Raw genomic sequence first — 25,998 nt, 5'->3', positions numbered from 1 at the left:
TGAATATGGAATTCAACCATGTTATGGTCACTTATTCCAAGGGGATCCTTTACTAGGACATTTTTAATTAATCCCGTCTCGTTACACAGGACCAGATCTAAGGTTGCTTGCCCCCTGGTCGGTTCAGTTACATACTGCTCAAGAAACCCATCCCTAATACACTCAATGAACTCATCCTCAAGGCTGCTCTGCCCAATTTGATTTGTCCAATTAATATGCTAGTTGAAATCCCCCATAATTATATTTGTTCCCTTATTACAAGCCTCAACTATTTCCTGATTGATACTCCGTCCAACAGAGTTGCAACTGTTCGGAGGCCTATAGACTACGCCCACTAGTGTTTTTTTTCCCCTTATTATTCCTTACCTCCACCCAAACTGTTTCATTATCCTGATCTTTTGACCCAATATCATTTCTCTGTATTACAGTGATTCCTTCCTTTATTAACATAGCCACCCCACCTCCCCTTCCTTCCTGCCTGTCCTTCCTGATCGTTAAATAACCTGGTATGTTTAATTCCCAGGCATTGTCACCCTGCAGCCATGTTTCTGTAATGGCCACAAGATCATACCCATATGTAGTTATTTGTGCCATTAACTCGTCTATTTTGTTACGAATGCTACGTGCATTCAGATGGAGAACTTTCAAAGATGTTTTGTGACACTTAGTTCCTGCTTTTGCCCTTTTTATTACTTTACCTTTTACTCCATACCTTCTGCCCCTTCCTGACACGCTCTGGTTTTTAATTTCCCCACTGCTACCTAAGTCTATTACCTTCTCTGTCATTTTTATTATTTGCTCTCTAGGAACCTCCCCCCACACTAGTTAGTTTAAAGCCCTCTCTACAGCCCTAGTTATATGATCCGCCAGGACTCTAGTCCCAGCACTGGCCAAGTGAAGCCCGTCCCAACGGAACAGCTCCCTCCTGCCCCAGTACTGGTGCCAGTGTCCCAGGAAGCAAAACCCATTTCTCCCACACCAGTCTTTGAGCCACGCATTTAACTCTCTCTAATTTTATTTGTCCTAGCCAAATTTGCTCGTGGCTCAGGTAATAATCCAGAGATTATTACCCTTGTGGTTCTGCTTTTTAATTTGGCCCCTAGCTGCTCAAACTCCCTCAGCAGAACCTCCTTCCTTGTCCTATCCATGTCGTTGGTACCAACATGGACCACGACAACTGGATCCTCCCCCGCCCACTCCAAGTTTCTCTCCAGTCCAGAGGAGATGTCCTTAACCCTGGCACCGGGCAGGCAACACAGCCTTCGGGACTCTCGCTCTCGGCTGCAAAGAACTCTATCTATCCCCCTAACGATACTATCCCCTACCACTACAACATTTCTTTTAACTCCCCCCACTTGAATGGCCCCCTGCTCCACGGTGCTGTGGCCAGGTTGCTCATCCTCCCTGCAGTCCCTGCTCCTGTCCCCACAGGGAGTAAGAGCCTCGAACCTGTTGGACAAGTGCAAGGGCTGCGGCTCCTCCGACACTACCTCCTGGATCCCCGTACCTGCCTCACTTCGAGTCACACCATCCTGACCCTGGCCACGGACTACATCTGAATTAATAAATCTAATTGGTGTGACTACCTCGTGATACAGAGTCCAGGTAACTCTCCCCCTCCCTGATGTGTCTCAGTGTTTGAAGCTCGGTCTCCAGCTCTTCAACATGGAGCCGGAGTTCCTCGAGCAGCCAACACTTACTGCAAATGTGATCACCGTGAGCATCAATGGTGTTCACCAGCTCCCACATATTGCAGCAGCAACACATCGCCTGATCTCCCATTCTATGTAATTAATTAAATTTATTAATATTATTCTTAAATATCCTCTGCCCCGATTCTAGATGGTGTATATCACACCTTAGCAACTATAAACCAAAGAGATTTAAGCTTAAAAGGGAGAAATACTCACCAACCAATCACTTGCCCGCTTTCTGGTGACGTCACACTTGGATTACTTTTTACCTCTCTCCTTCCCTCCGAGTTCAGAGACTGGAGACTGGTAAACCTTACCTGGTCTCTGGGGACTTTTATACCCCGCTCTGCCGCTCAGGATTCCCGCCGACGCTGTGAGGCCTTACCTGGTCTCTGGGGACTTTTATACCCCGCTCTGCCGCTCAGGATTCCCGCCGACGCTGTGAGGCCTTACCTGGTCTCTGGGGACTTTTATACCCCGCTCTGCCGCTCAGGATTCCCGCCGACGCTGTGAGGCCTTACCTGGTCTCTGGGGACTTTTATACCCCGCTCTGCCGCTCAGGATTCCCGCCGACGCTGTGAGGCCTTACCTGGCCTCTGGGGACTTTTATACCCCGCTCTGCCGCTCAGGATTCCCGCCGACGCTGTGAGGCCTTACCTGGTCTCTGGGGACTTTTATACCCCGCTCTGCCGCTCAGGATTCCCGCCGACGCTGTGAGGCCTTACCTGGCCTCTGGGGACTTTTATACCCCGCTCTGCCGCTCAGGATTCCCGCCGACGCTGTGAGGCCTTACCTGGCCTCTGGGGACTTTTATACCCCGCTCTGCCGCTCAGGATTCCCGCCGACGCTGTGAGGCCTTACCTGGCCTCTGGGGACTTTTATACCCCGCTCTGCCGCTCAGGATTCCCGCCGACGCTGTGAGGCCTTACCTGGCCTCTGGGGACTTTTATACCCCGCTCTGCCGCTCAGGTTTCCCGGCCCCCCGATTCTGCCATTTTCCCACCACTCCTGCCTCCAAACCCGCCTCCTCGGGGCTTGGAAAATCGAGCCTGAAGTATTTGTTTAATTTCTCTGCCATTTCCTTATTCCCCATTATAATTTCTCCTGTCTCCGCCTGTAAGGGACCCACATTTACTTTTGCTAAGCTTTTCCTTATTACATACCTTTCGAAGCTCTTACAGTCTGTTTTTATGTCTCGCTAGATTACTCGCATTCTATTTTCCCTTTTCTTTATCAATTTCTTGGTCCTCCTTTGCTGAATTCTAAAATCCTCCCAATCCTCAGGCTTACTCTATTTGGCAACATTATAAGCCTCTTCCTTTGATCTAATACTATCTTTAACTTCTCTTGTTAGTCACAGTTGGACCACTTTTCCTGTGAGGTTTTTGTGCCTTATAGGAATGTATATTTGTTGTAAATTATGTATTAATTCTTTAAATGCTAGCCATTGCTTGTCTACCGTCATACCTTTTAATGTAGTTTCCCAATCTACCTTGGCCAACTCTCACCTCATACCTACGATAGCAAAATACTGCAGATGCTGGAAATCTGAAATAACAACAGAAAATGCTGGAAAAACTCAGCAGGCCAGGCAACATCCGTGGAGAGAAATTAGAATCGACGTTTCGGGTCTAACCCTTTTTCAAAACTGGAAAGGAAATGAAATAGATCGAAAGGCAGGGCTGGGGAGGGAACAAAAGAAATGAATAAACATTAAGAGGTATTCAAAACGAGACGAGATGGTGATAGGACTAGGTGTCCTATCAGATTAGGTGTGAAATGTACTGGCAGAATGAGACAGCTGCCTTGTTTAAAAAAAAAAGAGGAAGGGGGGGGGGGGGGAGGGAAAACCCAAAACAAAGGGGTGGAAAAAAAATTTTTAAGTAAAAATGTGATAGGGGCCGAGGTTATGATCTGAAATTGTTGAACTCGATATTGAGTCCGGAAGGCTGCAAAGTGCCTAATCGGAAGATGAGGTGCTGTTCCTCGAGTTTACGTTGAGCTTCCGTGTAACAATGCAAGAGGCCAAGGACGGTGAGGTCCGAGTGGCAATGGAGCGGTGAATTAAAATGACAGGCGACCGGAAGCTCGGGGTCACCCTTACGGACTGAACGGAGGTGTTCCGCAAAGCGGTCACCCAATCTGCGTTTGGTCTCCCCAATGTAGAGGAGACCGCATCATGAGCAGCGAATACAGTATACTAGATTGCAAGAAGTACAAGTAAATCACTGTTTTACCTGGAAGGGGTGTTTGGGGCCCTGGACAGTGGGAAGGGGGGAGGTATAGGGGCAGGTGTTACATCTCCTGCGCTTGCACGGGAAGGTGCAAGGGGAAGGGGTGCTGGGGGTGATAGAGGAGTGGACTAGGGTGTCTCGGAGGGAGCGGTCCCTACGGAATGCTGAAAGGGGAGGGGAGGGGAAGATGCGTTTGGTGGTGGGATCACTTTGGAGGTAGCGGAAATGGCGGAGGATGATCCGTTGAATGTGGAGGCTGGTGGGGTGAAAGGTGAGGACAAGGGGAACCCTATCGTGGTTACGGGAGGGAGGGGCAGGGGTGAGGGCAGAAGTGCGGGAGATAGAACGGACACGGTCGAGGGCAGTGTCAACCACGGTAGAGGGGAATCCTCGGTTGAGGAAAAAGGAAGACATGTCGGAAGCACTGGTGTGGAAGGTGGCATCGTCGGAGCAGATGCGGCGGAGACGGAGAAACTGGGAGAATGGAATAGAGTCCTTACAGGAGGCGGGGTGGGAGGAAGTGTAGTCCAGGTAGCTGTGGGAGTCAGTGGGCTTGTTAGTCCTCATACTTACGTAATTTGCTTTGTTTAGATTTAAGACCTTAGTTTTGGATTTAACTGAATCACTTTCAAACTCAATATAAAATTCTATCATATTATGGTCACTCTTCCCTAAAGGCCCCTTTACTGCAAGGTTATTAATTAACCCTTTCTCGTTGCACAATACTAGATCTAAAATAGTCTGTTCCCCAGTTGAGGCAGATTCACTAGGATGTTTCCTGGTATGAGGAAATACAAATATATAAGACAGATTTTGAAAAAGTGGGGCTGTTTTTGTTAGAACTGAGGAGATTAAGGGGTAATTTGATAGAGGTGTTTAAAATTATGAAGGGATGGGACAAAGCATATGGAAATGGACTGTTTCCAGTGATTGAGGGGTTTAGAACAATGGGGTATAGATACAAGATTATTAAATGTAATAGGTTTAGGACAGGCAGCAGGAGAAACCTTTTTTTACACAAGAGGGTTATGAGGCTGTAGAATGGAGAGCCGTTCGAGTTTTCTATTCAAGCAATTAATCAAGCAAATGATTGAAATAAAGAGTATGTCGGCATTTATGAATAGGTTAGATAGTTGGTTGAAGGAAAGGGGAATAAACTGATATGAGAACAGGGTGGGCACTTGAGATTAGGATTTATGCTTGTGTGGAGGATAAATGCCAACTTGGACTGGTTGGGTTTGATGGTCCGTTTCCATGTTGTAATTCCTTGAGGGGCACATAGACGGGATGCGGAGTGGGCAGATTCAGTTCAGTGCAGAAAAATGAGAAGTCATACACTTTGGAGGAGGGAAAAAAAACAAGTAAACCCTAAATGGTTAGAACTCTTAAAGAGTTAATAATTGGCCTGGAAATATAATGTAGATCCTGTTTTGAAGGAAGTCCTTTTTTGACTGAGAGCCCAACATTAATTTGGTAGGGAAATTACTCTTGCACCCATTCTGGTTTTTACCAGATTTACCAAATGCACAGGTTACTGCATAGAGTGCTAAAAGCACCAGAAGCTGGCTGCTCCCCCCACCCCCACCCTAAACCCTGGATTAGAAGGCCCTTCTAGAAGAGAGCTTTCATTCTGAAAGAGTGACAGGGAATTGGAACTTTGAAAGGAGCTCCATTTGCCTTTGGTATGTTTCAAATAGCCAACTAATGAGGTGTTCACTTCATTCCTTCCCCCCCCCCCCCCCCATTTCTGTTCCTACAAAATGATGGTAGACAGTAGGCTAAAATAGTATATTTGTGGAATATGGCACAGTAACTGGGTGCGCACTGATCTTGTATGGATTTTCCAGCCCTTGGCTTATTTATTTAAAAAAAATTACATTTTGTTGTCACTGTTTTTCATTGTTCTTGGCTGGCTGTATTGATCTCTAATGGAACTTTTCCCTCTCTTGTTGAAGGAGGTGGGGGAATTATAGGCCATGTTCACTGCGCTGCTTGATACAGAGGGAAGTACTTCCTAGTCACACTACACTTTTTGACTGCTGAGACCAGAAAATATCTGGCATATCAGTCACCATCATTCCATGTTTTATAGATTGTGTACTATCAAAAATAAGGCCAAAATGATGTTGCTAAATTCAAGGCAGTTTTTTTAAAATTAAATGATTGCTTAAAAACAAGCAAATGTAAAAGTAAGCACCTATTACCAATCCAACCATGATACTGAAGCTTTCTGTTGATCTAGAATGTGTAAGGATTACTGTACTTACAGATGGAACAGAATTATAAGAACTGCCTCTTTTAAGAAGTAAACTAAATGGGGGAGGGTGAATAAAGTTATCAAATTCCTATCGATTTTTAAGCTTTCATGCCTGCAGAATGCAGTGAATTTATACATGCACGCTAGTACATTTATCAGGTGAATGTTAAAGATCAATATAATTAGCAGAGCTTCTCTTTGTGTGAATATCCTCAACAGTTCAGACTTTCTTGTTTTAAAAGGGAGCCATCGGTGTTGCATTGCAAAAGTGCTGTATGGCCAATGTGAGATTGCCAAAGGCAATAGGGTTTGGGATAGCCAGAGTAACTTGTATGACTGAGAATCAATGTTTTGGTACAGAAGAAGGTTATTTGCTCCATCGTGGCTGTGCCAGTGCGAGCTTGGGCATCTACTCTAATTCCATTTCATTGCTTTTCCCCCTGCATTTTTTTTTTTAATATATCAAATTCCCTTCAAATGTGATTCACTCTGCCTCAATCGCTACTTGTAAATCATATCAAAACAATTATTTGGGTGAAACGCTCCTGTTAGGTCCGTGAATGATTGAGACATGGACCAGCAGGAGTGAAAACAAACAAGTCTTTACTGGTGGAAGTCAATAGCGAAACTAACAAACAGAGGCTCTCTAGCGCCTTTATACAGGGGTGGTCACTGCCGGTACTGCAGTCTGAGACCAGTTATTCTCTTAAAGGTACATACACAACAATTCCTCCCCTTTTAGATAAACAGTACATAACATTCATTTAACAACTAATGATAACGAATTACAATCACAATTACTGTTGCTAGATACATTGGTTAAGTTTAAGCGATTATAAGTTCAGTCTTTGAGGAGGCTTCCTGATTCTGTCTGGATAACGCCTCTTTGGGGTATCAGGTTCTTCTGGCAATGTTGCGTCGGGATCAATGTCTTTGTTTGGTTCACCTGCTTCCAATATTACCGGTTCTGCGGTAGCTGCAATTGGAACGTCAATTTCATTACCAGGTGTATCAGATCGTGGTGTGGAGTTGACGTTTTCCAGTGACTCTAGAATCTGATCAGCATGGCATCTTACAATGCTCTCCCCAACGTCCACGGTATACATGAGAGGTCCTTGTCGTGTACAAATCGTTCCTGGCTGCCATTTCTCAGTGCGGTAGTCCCGGGCCAAAACTGGTCGGCCTTCCATTCATATTCTGAAACTGCCTGTTCTCCACATCTCTTCGGACGTTTGGCTTAACCAAATCCAAGCGGCATCGTAGTCTTCGATTGAAGAACATCATGGCTGGAGTAATCGGGTCCCGCAATAGGCCGTACGTTCTAGCGCCCATTAAGTTTAGCAATATCGATGCCTTTTTCCCCTCCGCTATTTCGTTTGCCTCGAAATATACCTCAACTCTTTCCACATACGTGGTCCAGTCCTCTAATGTATTATCAAAAGCAGTGATACAGCCAGTCTTCGGCATCTTGCAAATCTAAAATGGCGCCTCCCGCACTTTGCCTTCTTCCCCGCTGTTGTTAGCGCTGCTTGCCACGGTTTCTTGCGCGTTAAATATTGATTCTTCTTCTTTTATTATTTTCCCGTCGTGGAGCGGACCCTCTGGGACACTTCCCTCCCTCTTCTTAGGTCCGAACGCTGCCCGGCTTCGAAGCACCGGCCGCGCCCTGTGTGCTCCACCCTCTCTTGCTTCCCGACTCGCTGCCCGGCCCTGTTGAAAAGCCACCCGATCGAGCTTCAGCCCGCCGCAGCCCAGGAAGGATCAGAGCACTACCTGCCACCAGCCCGATTAGCTGGGAAACCACAGGCCGAGGAACCCAGCCTGGCTCTGGACAGTCTCTCCTGCAAATTTTCAAACCGATGATTGACAGTCGACGCCCGTTTCCCGAGTTTCTTTGGACTCTTTTTTTCTACTGGCTCCGACCTTCAACAATGTCGTCTGAGGTGCTGCCGAGTTGCAGGTAAGTTCGTTTCTTACTCGTCGCCAGTGTTAGGTCCGTGAATGATTGAGACACGGACCAGCAGGAGTGAAAACAAACAAGTCTTTACTGGTGGAAGTCAATAGCGAAACTAACAAACAGAGGCTCTCTAGCGCCTTTTATACAGGGGTGGTCACTGCCGGCACTGCAGTCTGAGACCAGTTATTCTCTTAAAGGTACATACACAACAGCTCCCTTCTAACCTCTCCCTGTATGCTTCTATTCTCATCATGAGTTTATGTCCTCTTGTTACTGACTTACCAACCAGTGGAAATAATCATTCGAGATTTACTTTCTCAAACTCTTTCACAATTTTCAACACTTCTGTTTGATCCACCCTTCACCATTTCTGCTTTAGTGAATATAGCCCTTTTTGAGTATCCATAATCCTCTCATTCCTCGTATGATCCTAGTGTTGCACCTTTTTTGTTCCAATATCCTTTCTAAATGTAGTCTCCAAAACTGTATATAGATTCATTAACTCCTTGGCTCAGATTTTGCTGTAGCAGGGCATCTAATGGTGTTTGCTATTAGACTTGCCCTTGGACATTTAGGTTTAAAAAACATTTTTGTGAGCTGATAATGTCGCAGTGAGGGAAACCTGGCATCTCTGGGACCTGAGTGAACAGGGCAAGCAATTGTGTATGTCCTTAAACAATCAGATTGAAGGCAGTCCCTTGGAAGGATTGTTAAATTAATAGTGCAAGGACTGAGAAGGAAATGTAAATTAGGGTGGGTGAATTCAATGTCAAATTAGGTACAGAAAGATAAATAAGGAGAGAGAAAGAAAGATTGGATTAAGAGAGAAAAAAGAGACAGAAAGGAAGGTAAGGCATTTAAAAAGCAAAGTTATACTTTTTAAAGAAATCTCTAACAATTAAAACCTAAAGGAATGAGACTCCACACTTAATCGAATTCAACAATTTCAGATCATAACCTCGGCCCCTATTATATTTTTATATATTTTTTATCCACACCTTTGGTTTGTGCCTTTTCCTTTTTTTCTCTCCCACATGGCAGCTGTCTCTCCTTCTGCCAGTGCATTTCACACCTCATCTAGAGCCATCTTTTGTCTCTTTACCTGTCCTATTACTATCTCGTCTCGTCTGAATATCTCTTAATGTCTCTTCACCTCCCAGACCTTCCCTTTTGTTCTTTCATCCCCTCCCCCATTTCCCAGCCCCCAAACTGGCCTTTTAATGTTTCATTTCCTGCCTTTTTCTTCTCAGTTCTGAAGAAGGCTTTCGACCTGAAACGTTAACTCTGTTTCTCTCACCATGGATGTTGCCTGGCCTGCTGAGTTTTTCCAGCGTTTTCTGTTATTTTGAGACTCCACACTTAATAATAGTTAATTTTCGGTGCCAGAGAGGTTGATTGGCAGTAATTAAAAGGGTACTTAGACTGGAATGGACAAGACTTCACTTTCTGTGGCAAATTTAGTTCGTATTTACGGCGCAAATACAGCAACTTCATGCCATTCAGTGCATTTCAATGGTGAGGCAAACTGGGAGATGCAGTTTTCGCGAAGCTAACGGTGGAGCAGTGCATCTCGGACAGCAGCTTTTGGATATTTGAGTTTAATTGTGCATCTGCCCCTCGCCTGAAGTTGCTGTATCATTTGTGTATAAATAACAGCAAGCGCCATGATCCTCACCGTTTCTTTTGACAGGAAAATCTGGGCCCTTATTTTCAATTCAGTGCCTCTATACATAACCTAGAATTTCAGTTTTCCCTTTTATGGCTTTTACAATTTGCAATCTTTTAAAGAGCTATTTATCTGCACCCCTAGATATCTCCGTTCTTCCACTCTATTGGAAATTATACTGTTTTTGTGTTATATTTCCATTCCTTATTCCCAAAATGTGTCCCTCCACATATATCTACACTAAACCTCATTTGGCAAATAGCTGCCCATTTTACTAACTTGTCAATGTCCTATTCTTTCCTACATTCATCCCCACTAATTTTAGATCATCAGGAAATTTTCATATTTCCAATATGCCCATGTTGGAGCCACCCATGTATATGAAAAACAAGATAGGGGTATTAGCTACATCTTACCAATCCAAAACATGCTCTCTGGCTATCCTTTTAGTTATACCACCATTTACATTTAATATTTTGGCCTGTAATTTTCACAATTATTTTCTAGTAAACAAAGTCTCTGGCAATCAAACATATTGTTAAGGTTTCTTTCAATATGCAGGTAGTGCTGATGCTACATCAAGGGTAACATGGGACCTTTATAAACAGATGCAGGTAATATTGTAAATGAAAATAAGGAAATGGCAGTCTTGTTGAATAATTACTTTGCATTACAATAGAGGAAGAGGATAATATACCTGGCATTCCAGGGAAGCTAATGATGAATCAAGGACTGGAACTCACTAAAGTTAACATAAGCAAGAGAACAGTATTAGAGAAATAAATTACACTAAAAACTGACAAATCCCCAGGACCTGATGATTTCCACCCCTGGGTTTTAAAGGAAGTATGTAAGGAAATTGCAGATGTTTTAGCCATAATCTTCCAAAACGTGCTCGTTTCAAGAGATGTCCCTTTTAGATTAGAAAATTGCAGATGTAACTCCATTATTTAAGAAAGGTTAAGAGAGAAATCAGGAAATTGTAGACTTGTTAGTCTAACATCTGTGTGGGGAAAATATTGGAATCTATAACAGAGTGACTGAGCACTTAGAGAAATTTGAGCTGGTTAGAGAGAGAACCAACATGGATTTGTAACGGGTAGGTCATGTCTAACAAACCTAATTACATTTTTTGAGGAAGTAACTAAAGTAGTAGACAGAGGAATGTCTATGAATGTAGTTTACATGGGCTTCCAGAAGGCATTCAGTAAGTTCCACATATGTTGGCTAAAATTAAAGGCAAATTATTGACCTGGTTAGGAGATTGGTTAGGCGGGAGAAGACCGAGAATTGGAAGGAAGTGACTAGTGGTGTATCATAATGATCAGTGCTGGAATCTCAACTATTCACTATTAATGACACAAATAATGCAATAAAGAGCCATATATTCAAGTTAGCCAATGACACAAACATTGGTGGCATAGTAAGTGTAGAAGGGAGCATAAAATTGCAAAGAGACATTGATAGATTAAGTGAGTGGACAAAACTGTGGCAGGTGAGTTTGAGGTCATTCATTTTGGACCAAAAAAGATAGATCTGAGTATATTTTTTAAATGGTGAAAAGCTCGGAACAGTGGAGGTCCAAAGAGATTTAGGGGTCCATGTGCACAGATCACTGAAATGTAGTGGTCAGGTACAAAAATTAATCAAAAGGGCTAATGGAATGTTAGCCTTTATAACTAGAGGGCTAGAATATAATGAGGAGGAGGAGGAGGTTTTGCTACAACTATATAAACCCCTGGTTAGTCCACATCTGGAGCAATGTTCCTTCTAATTATTTTTGTGTGTGGTCCCTTTAAATTTGCTGTGCAGTTTATTTCCAGCGGCAACAGCTGGTGTGTGGCCTGCGCGGGACCGCCAGATCGATGCACGCCCGTACACCTTAGAGGGAACGTTGATCTGGAGTACTGAGTACAGTTCTGGGCACCGCACCTCAGAAAGGCCTTGGAAGGATTGCAGCGCAGATTAACCAGAATGTTACCAGCTCCAAGGGTATGATTATGAGGAGAGATTACATAAACTAGGCTTGTATTCCCAGGAATATAGAAAGTTAAGGGGGGATTTAATTGAGGTTTTTAGGATTTTGAAAGGAATTGATAGGGTAGATAGAGGGGGGGGAAAAATTTTCTGTTGGTGGGGAAGTCAATACAACAAAGAACATGTTAATTTTTCCTCTGATAATACATTGCACACACTGACCGTATTTCTCTCCCCTTTCTTTATTACAAAAAACTGGTGACCTGTCCGGGTGAGCTGACTAAACAGATGAGAAAGTTGCTGATGATGCACAATAACGAGTTTATGTTGTCACAAACATGAGAACAATGGCCACATGATGATGGAACAAAGTCCATGGAACATTTCAAAGGAATGCTTTAGCAAAATTATTGGGGATTTACCCTTTCTATGCCATGTAGCTAAGAATGAAGTGCTTTTAAAATCCAAAATATTTAGTCCAGATTATCGATGACTGACCAAGCATAAATCGTGTTTAACATATCTCAAAATACAGTACAACTAACAAAGAATTAGGTAGTACAGATAAAGAGATTACATTAAATCTGAGATGATGTGACTTAACGGTTCAAACACATTCTGGTCTTTTATGTTCCGATAGAACGCTACAGCAGAAGGGTGCCATTTTAGTCCATCATGTTTGTGCTGGCTCTCAGCTAAAGCTAATCCCAGTTCCCCATTCTCGCCCATAACCTTGTACCTTCCTCTGCTTCAAATGTTTGCCCAATTTTCCCTACAAGTTACAATAGTCAATGCCTTAACCACTCCCTGTAGCAAAGCATTTTACACGCCAACAGATCTGTAAATAAATTTCTCCTACCCTCTTCTCACTCCCTTAATGTTGTCGTTAAATTGATGACTGCTCATTACTGACTCCCCAACCAAAGGAAATAGCGTGAATAGGGTAAGATTATGAAAACTCTTCATAATTTTAAAAGCCTCTATTAAACCTCCTTTGTCTTCTCTACTCCTGTGGAAATAGATCTGGTAGCTTTAATTTCCCATTCCTGGCATCATCCTGGTGCATCTATGCTGAACACTGTCCCAGGCTTCAATGTCCACAACAAGAACAACAACTTGTATTTATATAGTGCCTTTTAATGTGGTAAAACATCCCAAGGCGCTTCACAGGAGTATTACAAGACAAAAATTTGACACCGAGCCACATAGTAGAAATTAGGGCAGATGATCAAAAGCTTGGTCAAAGAGAGAGGTTTTAAGTAGCGTCTTAAAGGAGGAGAGAGAGGCAGAGCGGTTTAAGGAGGGAATTCCAGAGCTTAGGGCTTAGGCAACAGAAGGCACGGCCACCAATGGTTGAGCGATTATAATCAGGAATGCTAGAGGCCAGAATTAGAGGAGCGCAGATATCTTTCGGGGTTGTGGGGCTGGAGGAGATTACAGACATAGGGAGGGGCGAGGCCATGGAGGGATTTGAAAACAAGGATGAGAATTTTGAAATCATGGCGTTGCTTAACCAGGAGCCAATGTAGGTCAGTGAGCACAGGGGTGATGGGTGAACGGGACGGTGCGAGTTAGGACATGGGCAGCCGAGTTTTGGATGACCTCAAGTTTACGTAGGGTAGAACATGGGAGGCCAGCCAGGAGTGCATTGGAATAGTCCAGTCTAGAGGTAACAAAGGCATGGATGAGGGTTTCAGCAGTGGATGAGCTGAGGCAGGGGCGGAGATGGGCAATGTTAGAGGTGGAAATAGGCGGTCTTCGTTATGCTGCGGATATGTGGTCGGAAACTCATTTCAGGGTCAAATATGACACCAAGGTTGCGAAAGTGTGGTTCAGCCTCAGACCGATGTTAGGGAGAGGGATGGAATCAGTGGCTAGGGAACGGAGTTTGAGGCGGGGACCGAAAACAATGGCTTCGGTCTTCCCAATATTCAATTGGAGAAAATTTCTGCTCCTCCAGTACTGGATGTCGGACAAGCAGTCTGACAATTTAGAGACCGTGGAGGGTTTGAGAGAAGTGATGGTGAGGTAGAACTGGGTATCGTCAGTGTATATGTGGAAACCGATGCTGTGTTTTCAGATGATGTCGCCAAGGGGCAGCATGTAGATGAGAAATAGGAGCGGCCAAGGATAGATCCTTGGGGGACCCCAGAGGTAACGATACAGGAGTGGGAAGAGAAGCCAGTGCAGGTGAGTCTCTGGCTATGCTTAGATAGATAAGAATGGAGCCAGGCGAGAGCAGTCCCACCCAGCTGGACGATGGTGGAGAGGCATTGGAGGAGGATGGCGTGGTCAGCCGTGTCAAAGGCTGAGAATCACGAGGAGGGATAGTTTACTGATGTCATTTGTGACTTTGAGAGCCGTTTAGGTACTGTGGCAGGGGCGGAAACCTGATTGGAGGGATTCAAACATGGAGTTGCGGGAAAGATGGGCACGGATTTGGGAGGCGACAACACGTCCAAAGACTTTGGAGAGGAAAGGGAGGTTGGAGATGGGGCTGTAGTTTGCAAGGACAGAGGAGTCGAGGGTTGGTTTTTTGAGGAGAGCTGTGATGACGGCAGATTTGAGGGAGAGGGGGGACAGTACTTGAGGAGAGAGAACTGTTAACAATGTTAGCTAACGTAGGAGCCAGAAAAGGAAGTTGTGTGGTCAGCAGTTTAGTGGGAATAAGGTCGAGGGAGCAGGAAGTGGGTCTCATGGACAAGATGAGCGTGGAGAGGTCAAGAGGGGAGATTGGAGAGAAACTGGAGAAAGATGCAAATTCAGGGTTAGGGCAGGGGGGAACCTTGGAGGAAGTTTGCAGTGGGCTAGGGGAAGGAAGGGAGGTGGAAGAGGCAGCTGAACGGATGGTCTCAACCTTGGAGACACAAGTCCATGAGCTCCTCACACTTGTTGTCGGCGGTGAGGGCGGAGGAGACAGGGGAGAGAGGTTTAAGACGACGACTAGCAGTAGAGAATAGAAGCTGGGGTTTATCTTTGCATGATTCTGGAATAGTGAGCAGTTTTGGCAGACAAGAGCAGGACCCGATAATGCTTTGTGGTACAGCCAGATCTGGCAGTGAAAGGCTAAGCCAGTTGTCCACGATATCCATTCAAGTTTGTGTCCTTTGGACTTGAGGGAGCGAAGATGAGGGTCGTACCAGGGGGAACAGCCAGGGTGAGAGAGAGTAATTGTTTTAATAGGGACAAGGGCATCAAAGGTGGTGGTGAGGGTGTGGTTGAGCAGATCGGTAGCTGCAGGAATGACGTGGTGAATAGAAGGCAATTTGCTAGACAGTTGGGGATTTCGTATGTGCAGTTGTAAGAGAGTTTTTCCAGGGGTGGACACAGAAGGAAGTAAGAGTGGGGGGGGCGGTTGGGGAAGGGGGAGAAAGTGCGTTGTGGGTGGAGAGCGATACGAGTAGGTGGTCAGAGATGGGCTTATCTGCGATTGACATGATGGGAGTAGCAAGGCCACGAGAGATGGCAAGGTTGAAGGGGGTAGCTGTGAATATGGGTTGGGGAGTTTACATGGAGAGGGAGATTAAGGGAAGATAGGAGAGTAGTGAAATCCGAGGAGAGCATGATGAATTGAGATGGAGGTTGAAATCACCGAGGATGAGAAGTCGCTCGGTGCTGAGGGAGGAAAACAGTGAAGATATCTCGGTGATAACATTTTTATGGTACTTGGGTGGGCAGTAGAGAACGAGAATTTTAGATGAGAGGTGAGCGGGATGAAATAAGGTGAGATGCTCAAAGGAGGAGAAAGTGCCGGAGGAGTAGGGGGACAGACCAAGGTGTGATTTGGTGATGAGAGGCACGGCGGTCTGAGTGGGGCAAGTGGTGGAAGGTACAGCCAGGCAGGGAGGCTTCATTTAAGGGTAACGTGTCATCACTCCTCAGCCAAGTTTCCGTCAGGGCCCTGATGTTGATGCAATCATCCACGATAAGCTCATGGATGACGAGGGCCTTGTTCGCAAGTGAATGGACATTCTGGAGGGAGATGTGGAGAGGGTCGATGATGGCTGACCCACTGTCTGCATCCACAGAGTCAGCGCTGGGAGGGGTGAGTTTGACGAGAAGGAGATTGGCAAGATTAGCCCCCAATGGGCGCGCTGGGTGGGAAGGTCGGTGAGAGAGTAGGATGGGACAGTTGGGGTTGCTGCTCGTGAGGAGGCAGCGACGAGTGCCACGGTGGGCCCTTCGGAGGATGCCAAGAGAGGCACAGAGGGAAGCGGTAGGCTTACCTAAGAGGGAGTCAAGCCTGGGATGGTGGCAAGAGAGTAGGAAGGTCGAAGAGTAATGAAGGATTGGGGTAGGGATTTGGGAGGGCAGAGTATCGGAGAGAAGAGCTGAAAGGAGGCATGGTGACAGGAGAGCAGGTTAGGGAGGGATAGAGAAAAGGAAAAGGGGGGGGAACAAAGTGGAAGTGAACGGCTTGGGTCTGGAGCGGCAGCTAAAATGTGCACGTGAATGGACACAGAAAAACTCTGGTTACATTGGCCTGGTTTTGTAGTAATTAATGGGATACATATTTCCTGGTAGTAGCAGGGAATAGGTTGGAGACCAGAGTTAAAGTCAAAGGTCCCATGGAGGGATAAAGTTGGTGTAGGTAGGATGGAGTCGGCATGGAGCATCAATGGACTGTTCTCCCAAGTTCAGAGACCGGTGTAGCAGGCGAGTGAAATCCAGAAACTATTTGAAGGGTAGAGAATTGGAGGATGGAGTTTATTACCGTAGGAATGAGAATCGGTTGCGGTGCAGAAAGATGATGGCGAAATTGACACAAGTTGGAGGTCATCGTAAATCACACAAGCCAGCGACCAGCAAAGCTGAAAAACACGAGCAGAATGAGTGACCGGATAGCAGTGAAACAGCAACTGCTAGCCAGAAGCCAACAAAGCTGAAAAACCAGTAGAACCAGCTCAGCAGTTTAAAAGTTATTTTTAAAAAAAATTAGCAGCAGAATCAGTGCCACGGTGGGCCCTTCAGAGGATGCCAAGAGAGGCACAGAGGGAAGCTATAGGCTTATCAAAGAGGGAGTCAAGCCTGGGATGGTGGCAGAAAAGTAGGATGGTCAAAGAGTAATGAGGGATTGGGGTAGGGATTTGGGAGGGCAGAGTATCCGAGAGAGGAGAGATGAAAGGAGGCATGACAACGAGAGAGCAGTCAGGGAGGGATAGAGAGAAATGAAAAGTTTTCTCATTGTCCTTTCTATAATGGTGTGTCCAATGCACTAACTGGCCTAACCAATGTTTTGTACAACTTTATCATTATTTCTTTACACTTCTGCTATATGCTTCTATTTATAAAGCCCATAAAAATGCTGTTGGCCTTTTTTATAGCTTTATCTACTTGCAGTTGCACTCGCACTTTCAAATAATTGTGTATTTGAACCCCTAAGTGTCACTTCATCCACATCCTTCATTACCTTTCCCTTGTCTATATGCTCTCATTCCTTATTTTTCCCCTCATAACATGGGAACAGGAGTAGACTATTCAGCCCCTTGAGCCTGTTCCGCCATTTGGTTAGATCATGGCAGATCTGTGCCTCAACTCTATTTACCTGCTGTTGCTCCATATCCCTTGATGCCCTTACTCAAAATGTATTATGTCACACTTAACCACATTAAATTACATCTTTCACCTCTTTACCCATTCTGCTAACTAGTCTTTTATAGTCTTTTTCACTATTTACCAAACTTGCTTTTGTATTATTAACACATTTCCCCTATGTCCAAGACCAAATTATTTATTAATACCAAGAACAAAAGTGGACCTAGCACTGACCAGATACATCATTTCCAACCTTTCTCTATAATTCTTTGTTTCTTGTTCATTGACCAACTTTCTATCCATGCTGCTACATTTCTATTTATACTATATGCTTGATTTTTTCTAACCAGCCCTTGAGACACTTTTTCAAATGTATTCTGAAAATTCTTATAAATTACATTCCTTTTATCCAATTGATCATTTATTCAACAAAAAAACCCACTAAATTTATGTTAAGAATTTGGGTCTAACCTACATACCCTTTCAGGTTCAGTGGAGTCACACACTCCCCTTAAGTAGTTTGAGCATCTTACTTTAAGAGCGTTGACTTGTACTGTCCTATATCTACCCGTACAATAGTATAACATGGGGATGTAACAACAACAACATCTTTTATGTATATAGTGCCTTTAACGTAGTAAAACATCCCAAGGCGCTTCACAGGAGTATTAAAAGACAAAAACAAATTTGACAGAGCCACATAAGGAGAAATTAGGACAGGTGACCAAAAGCTTGGTCAAAGAGGTAGGTTTAAAGGAGGAAAGAGGGGTAGAGAGGTTTAGGGAGGGAATTCCAGAGCTTACAGCCTAGGCAACAGAAGGCACGGCCACCAATGGTTGAGCGATTATAATCAGGGATGCTTGAGGGCAGAATTAGAGGAGCGCAGATGGAGCTGAAGGAAATTAGAGATAGGGAGGGGCGAGACCATGAAGGAATTTGAAAACAAGCATCAGAATTTTGAAATCGAGGTGTTGCATAACCGGGAGCCAATGTATGTCAGCGAGCACAGGGGTGATGGGTGAACGGGACTTGGTGCGAGTTAGGGCACGGGCAGCTGAGTTTTGGATGACCTCAAGTTTACGTAGGGTAGAACGTGGGAGGCCAGCCAGGAGTGTGTTGGAATAGTCAAGTCTAGAAGTAACAAAGGCTTGGATGAGAGTTTCAGCAGCGGATGAGCTGAGGCAAGGGCAGAGACGGGCGATGTTATGGATGTGGAAATAGGCGGTCTTAGTTATGCCGCGGATATGTGGGCAGAAGTTCATTTCAGGGTCAGCGTACATGTGAAAACTGCCGCTGTGTTTTCGGATGATGTCGCCAAGGGGCAACATGTAGATGAGAAATAGGAGGGGACCAAGGATGTAACAATAACATCCCCTTGTGATTTGGTCTTTTGCATGTGTATTTCTTCAATTTCTCCAGCAGATTGAGATGCTGCTAGGTGAGGTGATGCTTAGTAAGAATCATCAGGCTGCTTTATTTTACATTAAGGTACATACATACAGAGCAACAGTTATGATCAGGTTCACTTCATTCGATCAGTAAAACTTATCTTCAGGCAAGTATATAAAAATAATCTGAAACACTACCCTACCCAATTTCAGTGGGTCATCTTACTTAAATAATTTAACTTCTCTGTATTGTGTCCTACAGCCCAGGACAGAACATCCTATTCCTGAAAACCTATTTTTTATCCTTCTTGTAGCACTTTTTTGTCTGATTGCCCATGTGTGGCTTTGTTCACCTCTTGGTTCCTGACCCTTCCCCCTGACTGGGGTCTGCCAGAAGAGCTGCTCATCAAGCCTACTGTCTCCTTCTAAAACTAGCTTTCGGTAAGGCTCAACATGAAGGGACATTCCATTCCCCACCCTATGGTGTTGGTACCCCTGGGATGGGATATTGGCATCCCTACTGTTTCTGATTGTCATGGGTAACGATGTTGATGTCTGGATTTAATACACATTTGTCAAATATATGGAGCCTGTGATCTACCTTTTTAAAACCAGTTAAGTGTTTTTAAATCCCAACACTTAGAAAGTATTTGGGAAAAAATTATTTTTGTGAAAAAATGGTCAAAAAATTCTCAAACGTGGTTTGAACAAATCCTGCTTTGTGCTTGATTAACCCAAACATTTGCTCACTAATTTACCTCCAATTATGGATTCTAATGCATTTTTCTGACGTTAAACTAACTAGTGAAGTACATAGGTAAAGAACTCACAAACATACTTTGGGTGATGCAATGTTTTGTCCAAAACAGGCTGTTGTCACCTTATAACTGTACCCTGTGTGTGTGTATCTGTTCAAACCTACAGTTGTAATGGCCAACACTTTCACCAGGGAAGCTGCATATTAAGCATGAACCAGTTTAGAATACATCATACCACAAACATCGCATTTTGGTAAAGTAATATTCTACAATAAGACTTCATAGTGGCCTTCTACTGGAAGTTGTAGTGTTTTTCCTTTTATATATTTTTTATGTTCATTGATTTTATTTAAAAGGTTTAACTCATTATGGTTATGGCTGAAATTACCATTTTCTTGTTTCCCAAATCTAGCAAAATCTAACAGTGCTGAGACATATCTATCCAAATGTGCTGTAACCTTCTACACCCACTAAGTAAATTACAGGAACCAGCACCATCAGAAAGCCGATTCACTTAGTCATTCATCTAATTGCTTTTTGTGTGCCATTGGTGGGGTGGGATCTTGAGGTTGGTCAACATGGCTTTAGAGGAAATTGCAGAGATAGACCTTGGAGGAATTTAGAGACGATTTAAATATAATGGGTGGGAGATGGGGAAGCAATGTAGGTCAGCAAGAAGAGGGGTGATGATCGATCGGAAGTTCGTATAGAACAGGATATATGCAGCAGAGTTTTGCACAAGTTGGAGTCTATGGCGTGTGGGGGAAGTGAGGTCAGCGAGGAGAGTGTTGGAGTAATCGAGTCTGGAGGTGACAAAGGCACGTGTGAAGACTGAAGGGGCAGAGGCAGGCAATGTGGTGGAGGAGGAACTAGGTGGTCTTCGCAAAGGAGAGGATATGGAGTCTGAAGCTAAGATTGGGGTTGAACAGGATGCCACAGTTGTGAATAGTAGACTGAGCCTGAGAGGGTGGGCGGGGAGAGGAATCGCTGACAAGGGAATAGAGTTTGTGTCGTGTGACGAAGATGATGGTTTCAACCCAGCCAAGACTGGATGTTGGATAAGCAATAACAACAGAAAATGCTGGAAATACTCAGCAGGCCAGGCAGCATTCATGGAGAGAGAAACAGAGTTAACATTTCAGGTCTGGGACCCTTCACCAGACCTGAAATGTTAACTCTGTTTCTCTCTCCACGGATGCTGCCTGGCCTGCTGAGTATTTCCAGCATTTTCTGTTGTTTCAGATTTCCAGCATCCGCAGTATTTTGCTATTATATTAGTGTTGGATAAGCAGTTTGACAGCACGGAGGCTGTTTAGGAGTCGGGGAGGTAGCAGAGATAGAATTGGGTGTCATTGGCGTACATGTTGAAACTGATTCCATGTCTGCAGATGATGTCCCTAAGGGAAATATACAGAGAAAGAAGAGGGACCAATAATACTCTTTGTGTAAGAAGTGTAACTCTGCCCTCACCACTTATCTACCAGCACAATGCCTGTCTTTGAGGAATATGGCTCTGAGTTGACTTTTCCCCTCAGTAATTTCCCTCCTCTTCTGAAGGTCCTGAGTCTTGCTTGGGTATGGTTCTACAGGCATGGCCACCCTTTGATACCTTGTCCAAGTGGCCCTTCTTATGAGGCTAAACAGTGTCTTCAAGCATGGAGAGCATCACAGCCCAAGACCAAGCCTGCCCACACCCAACATCCACACACTTACTTTCAAGCTAGAGTCAGTGGATTGTGATTAATTTCCTTCCTCTTAATCCATGGGCATTGAAGCCAATTTTAGCACCTGAACTGCTCTGGCAAACAGCTCATCTGAGACCTTCCTCATCAGTATGGGCCAGTGGTAAGTAAGCATAATGATAGCATTAGTTTATGTAATGGCACTTAGCAGAATCTGGGCTGCTGTCAGCTCTAAGTGTTGGACTAGATCCAAGTAGTGCAAATCCACCATCTTCAGTAGATCTCTATCTGTAGATACAGATGAGAGTAGTCATGTTGGTCTACATGCTTTTTGACCTGCATTTACAATATATCACTCTAATAAGTAGCCAATAAGGAGTGTATGGGACTGAATTGAGCACTTATTTGATTTTATCTGCCATTTACATTAGCTCAAATTTCTTTTACAGGAGGAGGGGGTAGAGAATTTTTTATAGGGGGGCGATTTTCTCCCACTATTTTGTGTCTCACTGTTGCTGCCAATGTTCCCAAAAATGGTTTAAATACCAGAAATAATCAATTTTTCAACTTTGCAATCTGAGCCTTTTTGGATTTTTGGATCAGCTGTTTGGGGGATGGGGATGATGGTGCAACCCGACTAACACATGCAGTGTCTGTTTTTTTTCTCCTCCCTCAATTTCTGTGGTGGGGGAGAAAGCATCTCCAGAAGACCCCTGATGAGATTGTGAAGTCAATCGCAGGAACCCTTGTTCCAATTACAGGAAGCATTGTTTTGAACTATGATTTGTTTTTGGATAAGGTTGCAAAAGGTTACTAGATACAAGACCTCCCTGCAATAGAAAAGAGAGCAAAGAATCAACTCGTTAAAATCTCTTGAAAATAATTTATGCTTTACAAAACTATGACCCTTCTCTTTTTTTTCTCTCTCTCTTGTATTTCAGCTGCGACAGTCACAATCTTACTGCACAGACAATGAGTGCCTGCAAGAACGTAAGTTCTGCTTTAGTTTAAATTGATCGATCGGTAATATTGTGAAATACTGGATCGATTTTGATTGCAGGTATAAAAGGTCATGGACCTTCAGTTATTCATGTGAACAAACTTCAAAGCTTGCCTGGCTGCAGGTTAGTAGTTAGTAATTTGGAACTTAGAATCACTGATGTTTTCCCTTTTCCCACCACCAGTATGTTAGATGTATATGCAGAAATAAACTGTCTTCTTGCTGACCATACCTTTTTTAATTTGTAACTTAATGGTATAAAGAGATTCGTATTGCAGTTTGGTAGTTCTTCCAATAACTTTTATTTGTGTTCATAGCAAAAAGGCAGTTTCCATAAGAGACCCACATCTATGAATTGAAACTTGCAATCAATTTATGATGTGAATGGGATAGTGGGCTGCAGCACTAGTAGTTATTCTTTTCCACACTATTATGCACTGGAAATTACTTGGGCTCTCCAATCACATTTCCTGTCCACTTTAAACTATCAGACCATAATGTTTAGGCTAAACTAATAGTCAAATTCTGAACAAGTGAGATAATTACAAAACAGCAATTTGCATTTATATAGCGCCTTTAACATAGTAAAATGTCCCAAGGAACTTCACAGGAATGTTATCAAACAAAATACCAAAAGTTTGGTCAAAGAGGTAGGTTTTAAGGAGCGTCTTAAAGGAGGAGAGAGAGGTGGAGAGGTTCAGGGAGGGAATTCCAGAGCTTAGGGCCGAGGCAGCTGAAAGCACAGCTGCCAATAGTGGAGCGATTAAAATAGGGGATGTGCAAGAGACCAGAATTGGAGGAGCACAAGAATCTGAGGGTTGTACGGCTGAAGGAGATTAGAGTTGGATGGGGCAAGGCCATGGAGGGATTTAAACACAAGGATGAGAATTTTAAAATTGAGGCATTGCTAGACAGTGAGCCATGTAGGTCAGGGAGCACAGGGGGGATGGGTGAACAATACGTGGTGCGAGTTGGGATACGGGCATAAGAGTTTTGGATGAGCTCAAGTTTATGAAGGGTGGATGATGGGAGGCCAGCCAGAAGAGAGTTGGAATAGTGAAGTCTAGAGGTAACAAAAGGCATGGATGAGGGATTCAGAACACAGAGGCAGAAACTACAATGTAATACTTGAATTACTGAAAACATATATATATATATAATCGTTGCATTGTGACGACTCCATGAAGTACTTTTTGGTATGCCTTATCGGCAGGCAAGGAATTAACTAATGCAGAGCTGGGAGAACAGTTGTATTTCTTTCTGTCCCTTGAAGTCCAGACAGTTAATTTGAATATCAAGGAGGTTTTCCCCAACAGTCAGGCAGTCATGATATTAATCATTTCTATTACTCAAGTAACTAAGGCATAAACAGTAGTTTCTTGACTGTCCGTTGGCTCATTTGTCTTTGCCACCTGATGACCACAAAATCCATTGTTCATGTCTGATGCGAGTCTGCAAGTTTGTGTGATGAATGTTTTATGTTTCAAAAACATGACCCAATTAGCTTCATGTCTACCCTGCCTACCTCCCCTTGAAACAAGTGCCCATCATTCCTCTCCCCTAACCATCGCATAAGTAAGGCATTTTTCCATTTCCCACACCAACTATCCGGTCATATTTCTAAAATAATCAAAACCTTCATTGATGTTGGTATTGCATTCCAGTGAGTTCATCTGTAACAAACTCAAAGCAAAATAGAAACCAGGCATGTACTAATACGGAATTTCATGGGTTTCTTCACATTTGAGTATTTACGCAGATTTGGTTCACTTGTAAATGATAGTCTGGAAATTGCTGCAGTTGTAATGATTTATACCAGCAACAATTCTGTAGTTGTGGCAGCAATTTTAGGGGTTGTGCATAGTGGGCTTCCCAGTGGGAGATGCAGTTTCTTGCACCGGCTGTGCGTAATAATTTTGCGCACAAATCTGGTCATTAAAAGTATTTAAGGAGGAAACCTGCAATACTCCAGTATTAATGCATCACACTCACTGAAATGAGTGTTAATAGGTCATCATGGTTCTTGCCTCTTTGTAATGAAGATAATTGTTGCATTTGGAAGAATTGGAGATAGTTGGCTCATATACTGCATTCTTGGCTCAAATAAGGAGGTGTAAGAACTGTTAATATTTCTGAAGCTGAATTGAGAGATCTTTAGAGAAGACATTCTGTTTTCAATATAATCTACACGGTGAAGCACTAAATTAAGCGTGCAGTGATTGTGTTGGCCGTGGTTCAGTGGTAGAATAATGGACAAGACCATTTCCTGAGGTAGAATAATGGACAAGACCATTTCCTGAGGTAGAATAATGGACAAGACCATTTATCCTATGGAGGTTCTCCTTAAAACAAGGTGCCCAATGGCATGTCGTTCTTTGTCTAAACTTACCAATGAAGACCCTCCCTCAAGGGGTCTTCACAACCATTACACATGCTTTCTGTACTTGACCAATCATAGCCTTTCAGCATCTTAAGGACTGTCTTCCCTTATTTCATCCGGCCCTTTCCTTTCAAAGCAATAGCCTCTTATCTCATCCTGTCCTGTCCCCCCGTGTGTGTACGAGGCACAGCTTTGGGCCATTAAATCAGAGGCCAAGCCAGAGCTGTCTGCTCAACTAGCCACTATCCAAACTATCTTCCCCTTAATTTAACAGACTATTCCATCCTGAGATGGTACCTTAACTCCCATAAATTCCTTCTATTCTATGTCCTTTATACTAATTAACTTTTAATTATCTGTTAAACAAACTCCAAGTTCTACCTTAGCATTTATAATATGGTTATTAGTAATAATGGAAAAAACATAGGTTGGGCCTTCATTGGCAAAAATTAGCAAGTCAAAATCCTAAACTTACAAACAACAGACGGCTAAGCCTTGAGGCAAGGTCAAGCTATGGGCCCCTACATGGGATGTTATGCATGCTCTAATCTAACTAATTAAAAAGACTGTCTCAAATTCTAATGCAAGTTTTCCAGGAAAACAAAACTTACACAGTTCCAGTAAAACCCAACTTATACATTAACCCCTTACTTGTCTCGAGCACTAATAGAATCATTTAAACACAGCATTATTCGCATTACAGTTTCATTCGCATAACCATATATATTTTTAGGCACTGCTAGTTTCTAACATATTTCAAACGTACTTCCATCGGCTGTGAAGCGCTATGGGACATCTTTAAATATAAATGCAAGTTTGTTCTTTTAAAATATTCTCTGTGCCGTGCTATTAATATTTCATTGCGAATTTTGGATATGGTTCACAATGTGCTGCTCTGTGTCAGGAATTGTTTTTTTTTGACCGTTGGTTGCTAATCAAGCTACTTCGCCATTGAAGCCTAGAAATTGATGTCCGCAATCAGTATTCTACCAGCAGCTATTGTGGCATAAGGACAGTCATCCTAGAGATGTCAGTTGGCACTAGAGTCGTATTATTCGTACCCACCACCCATTGTATCTACAGGCCCAGGCACAGCTACCTGGCACTAACTGAGGAGCATTGTCGCCAAAGGCTCAAGTTTAATGAAGAGGTAGCTGCACAGCTGTGCCATTTGCTTTAGGAAGACCAGCTGACAACTTCAAACACCAGAATGGAATTGCCACTGTCTGTCCAGGTGACCCTCAGTTTTATGCTATCATCTCCTTCCAGGCGAACACTGAGGTCATCTGTAATTTTAGTAATTTGTGGAGTGATCGCCAGGCTTTGTATTCCCAGTGTTATTTCAGGTACTTGGCTGAAAGCCTCCTAAGTTTGCTTGGAGGCTTTATTGCTCATTGGCTAGCCTATTATGCAAGGCAGACTTCCTACAGATTGAAAACCACAACTTTGAGAAGAAACCTACATGGGAGA

The 25,998-nt window shown here is 43.7% G+C and overlaps 1 protein-coding gene across 1 annotated transcript in view; it reads left to right on the top strand.

Moving 5' to 3' along the window:
• Positions 1-25,998, top strand: part of smim14 (small integral membrane protein 14) — a 54,408-nt gene that overhangs the window by 17,033 nt on the left and 11,377 nt on the right. The window contains exon 3 of the mRNA XM_085968875.1: positions 22,090-22,138. Coding sequence (XP_085825001.1) covers positions 22,090-22,138 — 49 coding nt within the window. The remainder of the gene's footprint in view (positions 1-22,089; positions 22,139-25,998) is intronic.

This window comes from Somniosus microcephalus, chromosome 2, assembly GCF_052327205.1.
Source record: "Somniosus microcephalus isolate GS21.2 chromosome 2, FLI_Smic_1.0, whole genome shotgun sequence".
Taxonomy (NCBI): Eukaryota; Metazoa; Chordata; class Chondrichthyes; order Squaliformes; family Somniosidae; genus Somniosus; species Somniosus microcephalus.
Note: the sequence above shows the minus strand (reverse complement) of the source record. Positions and strands in the feature narration are given on the sequence as shown.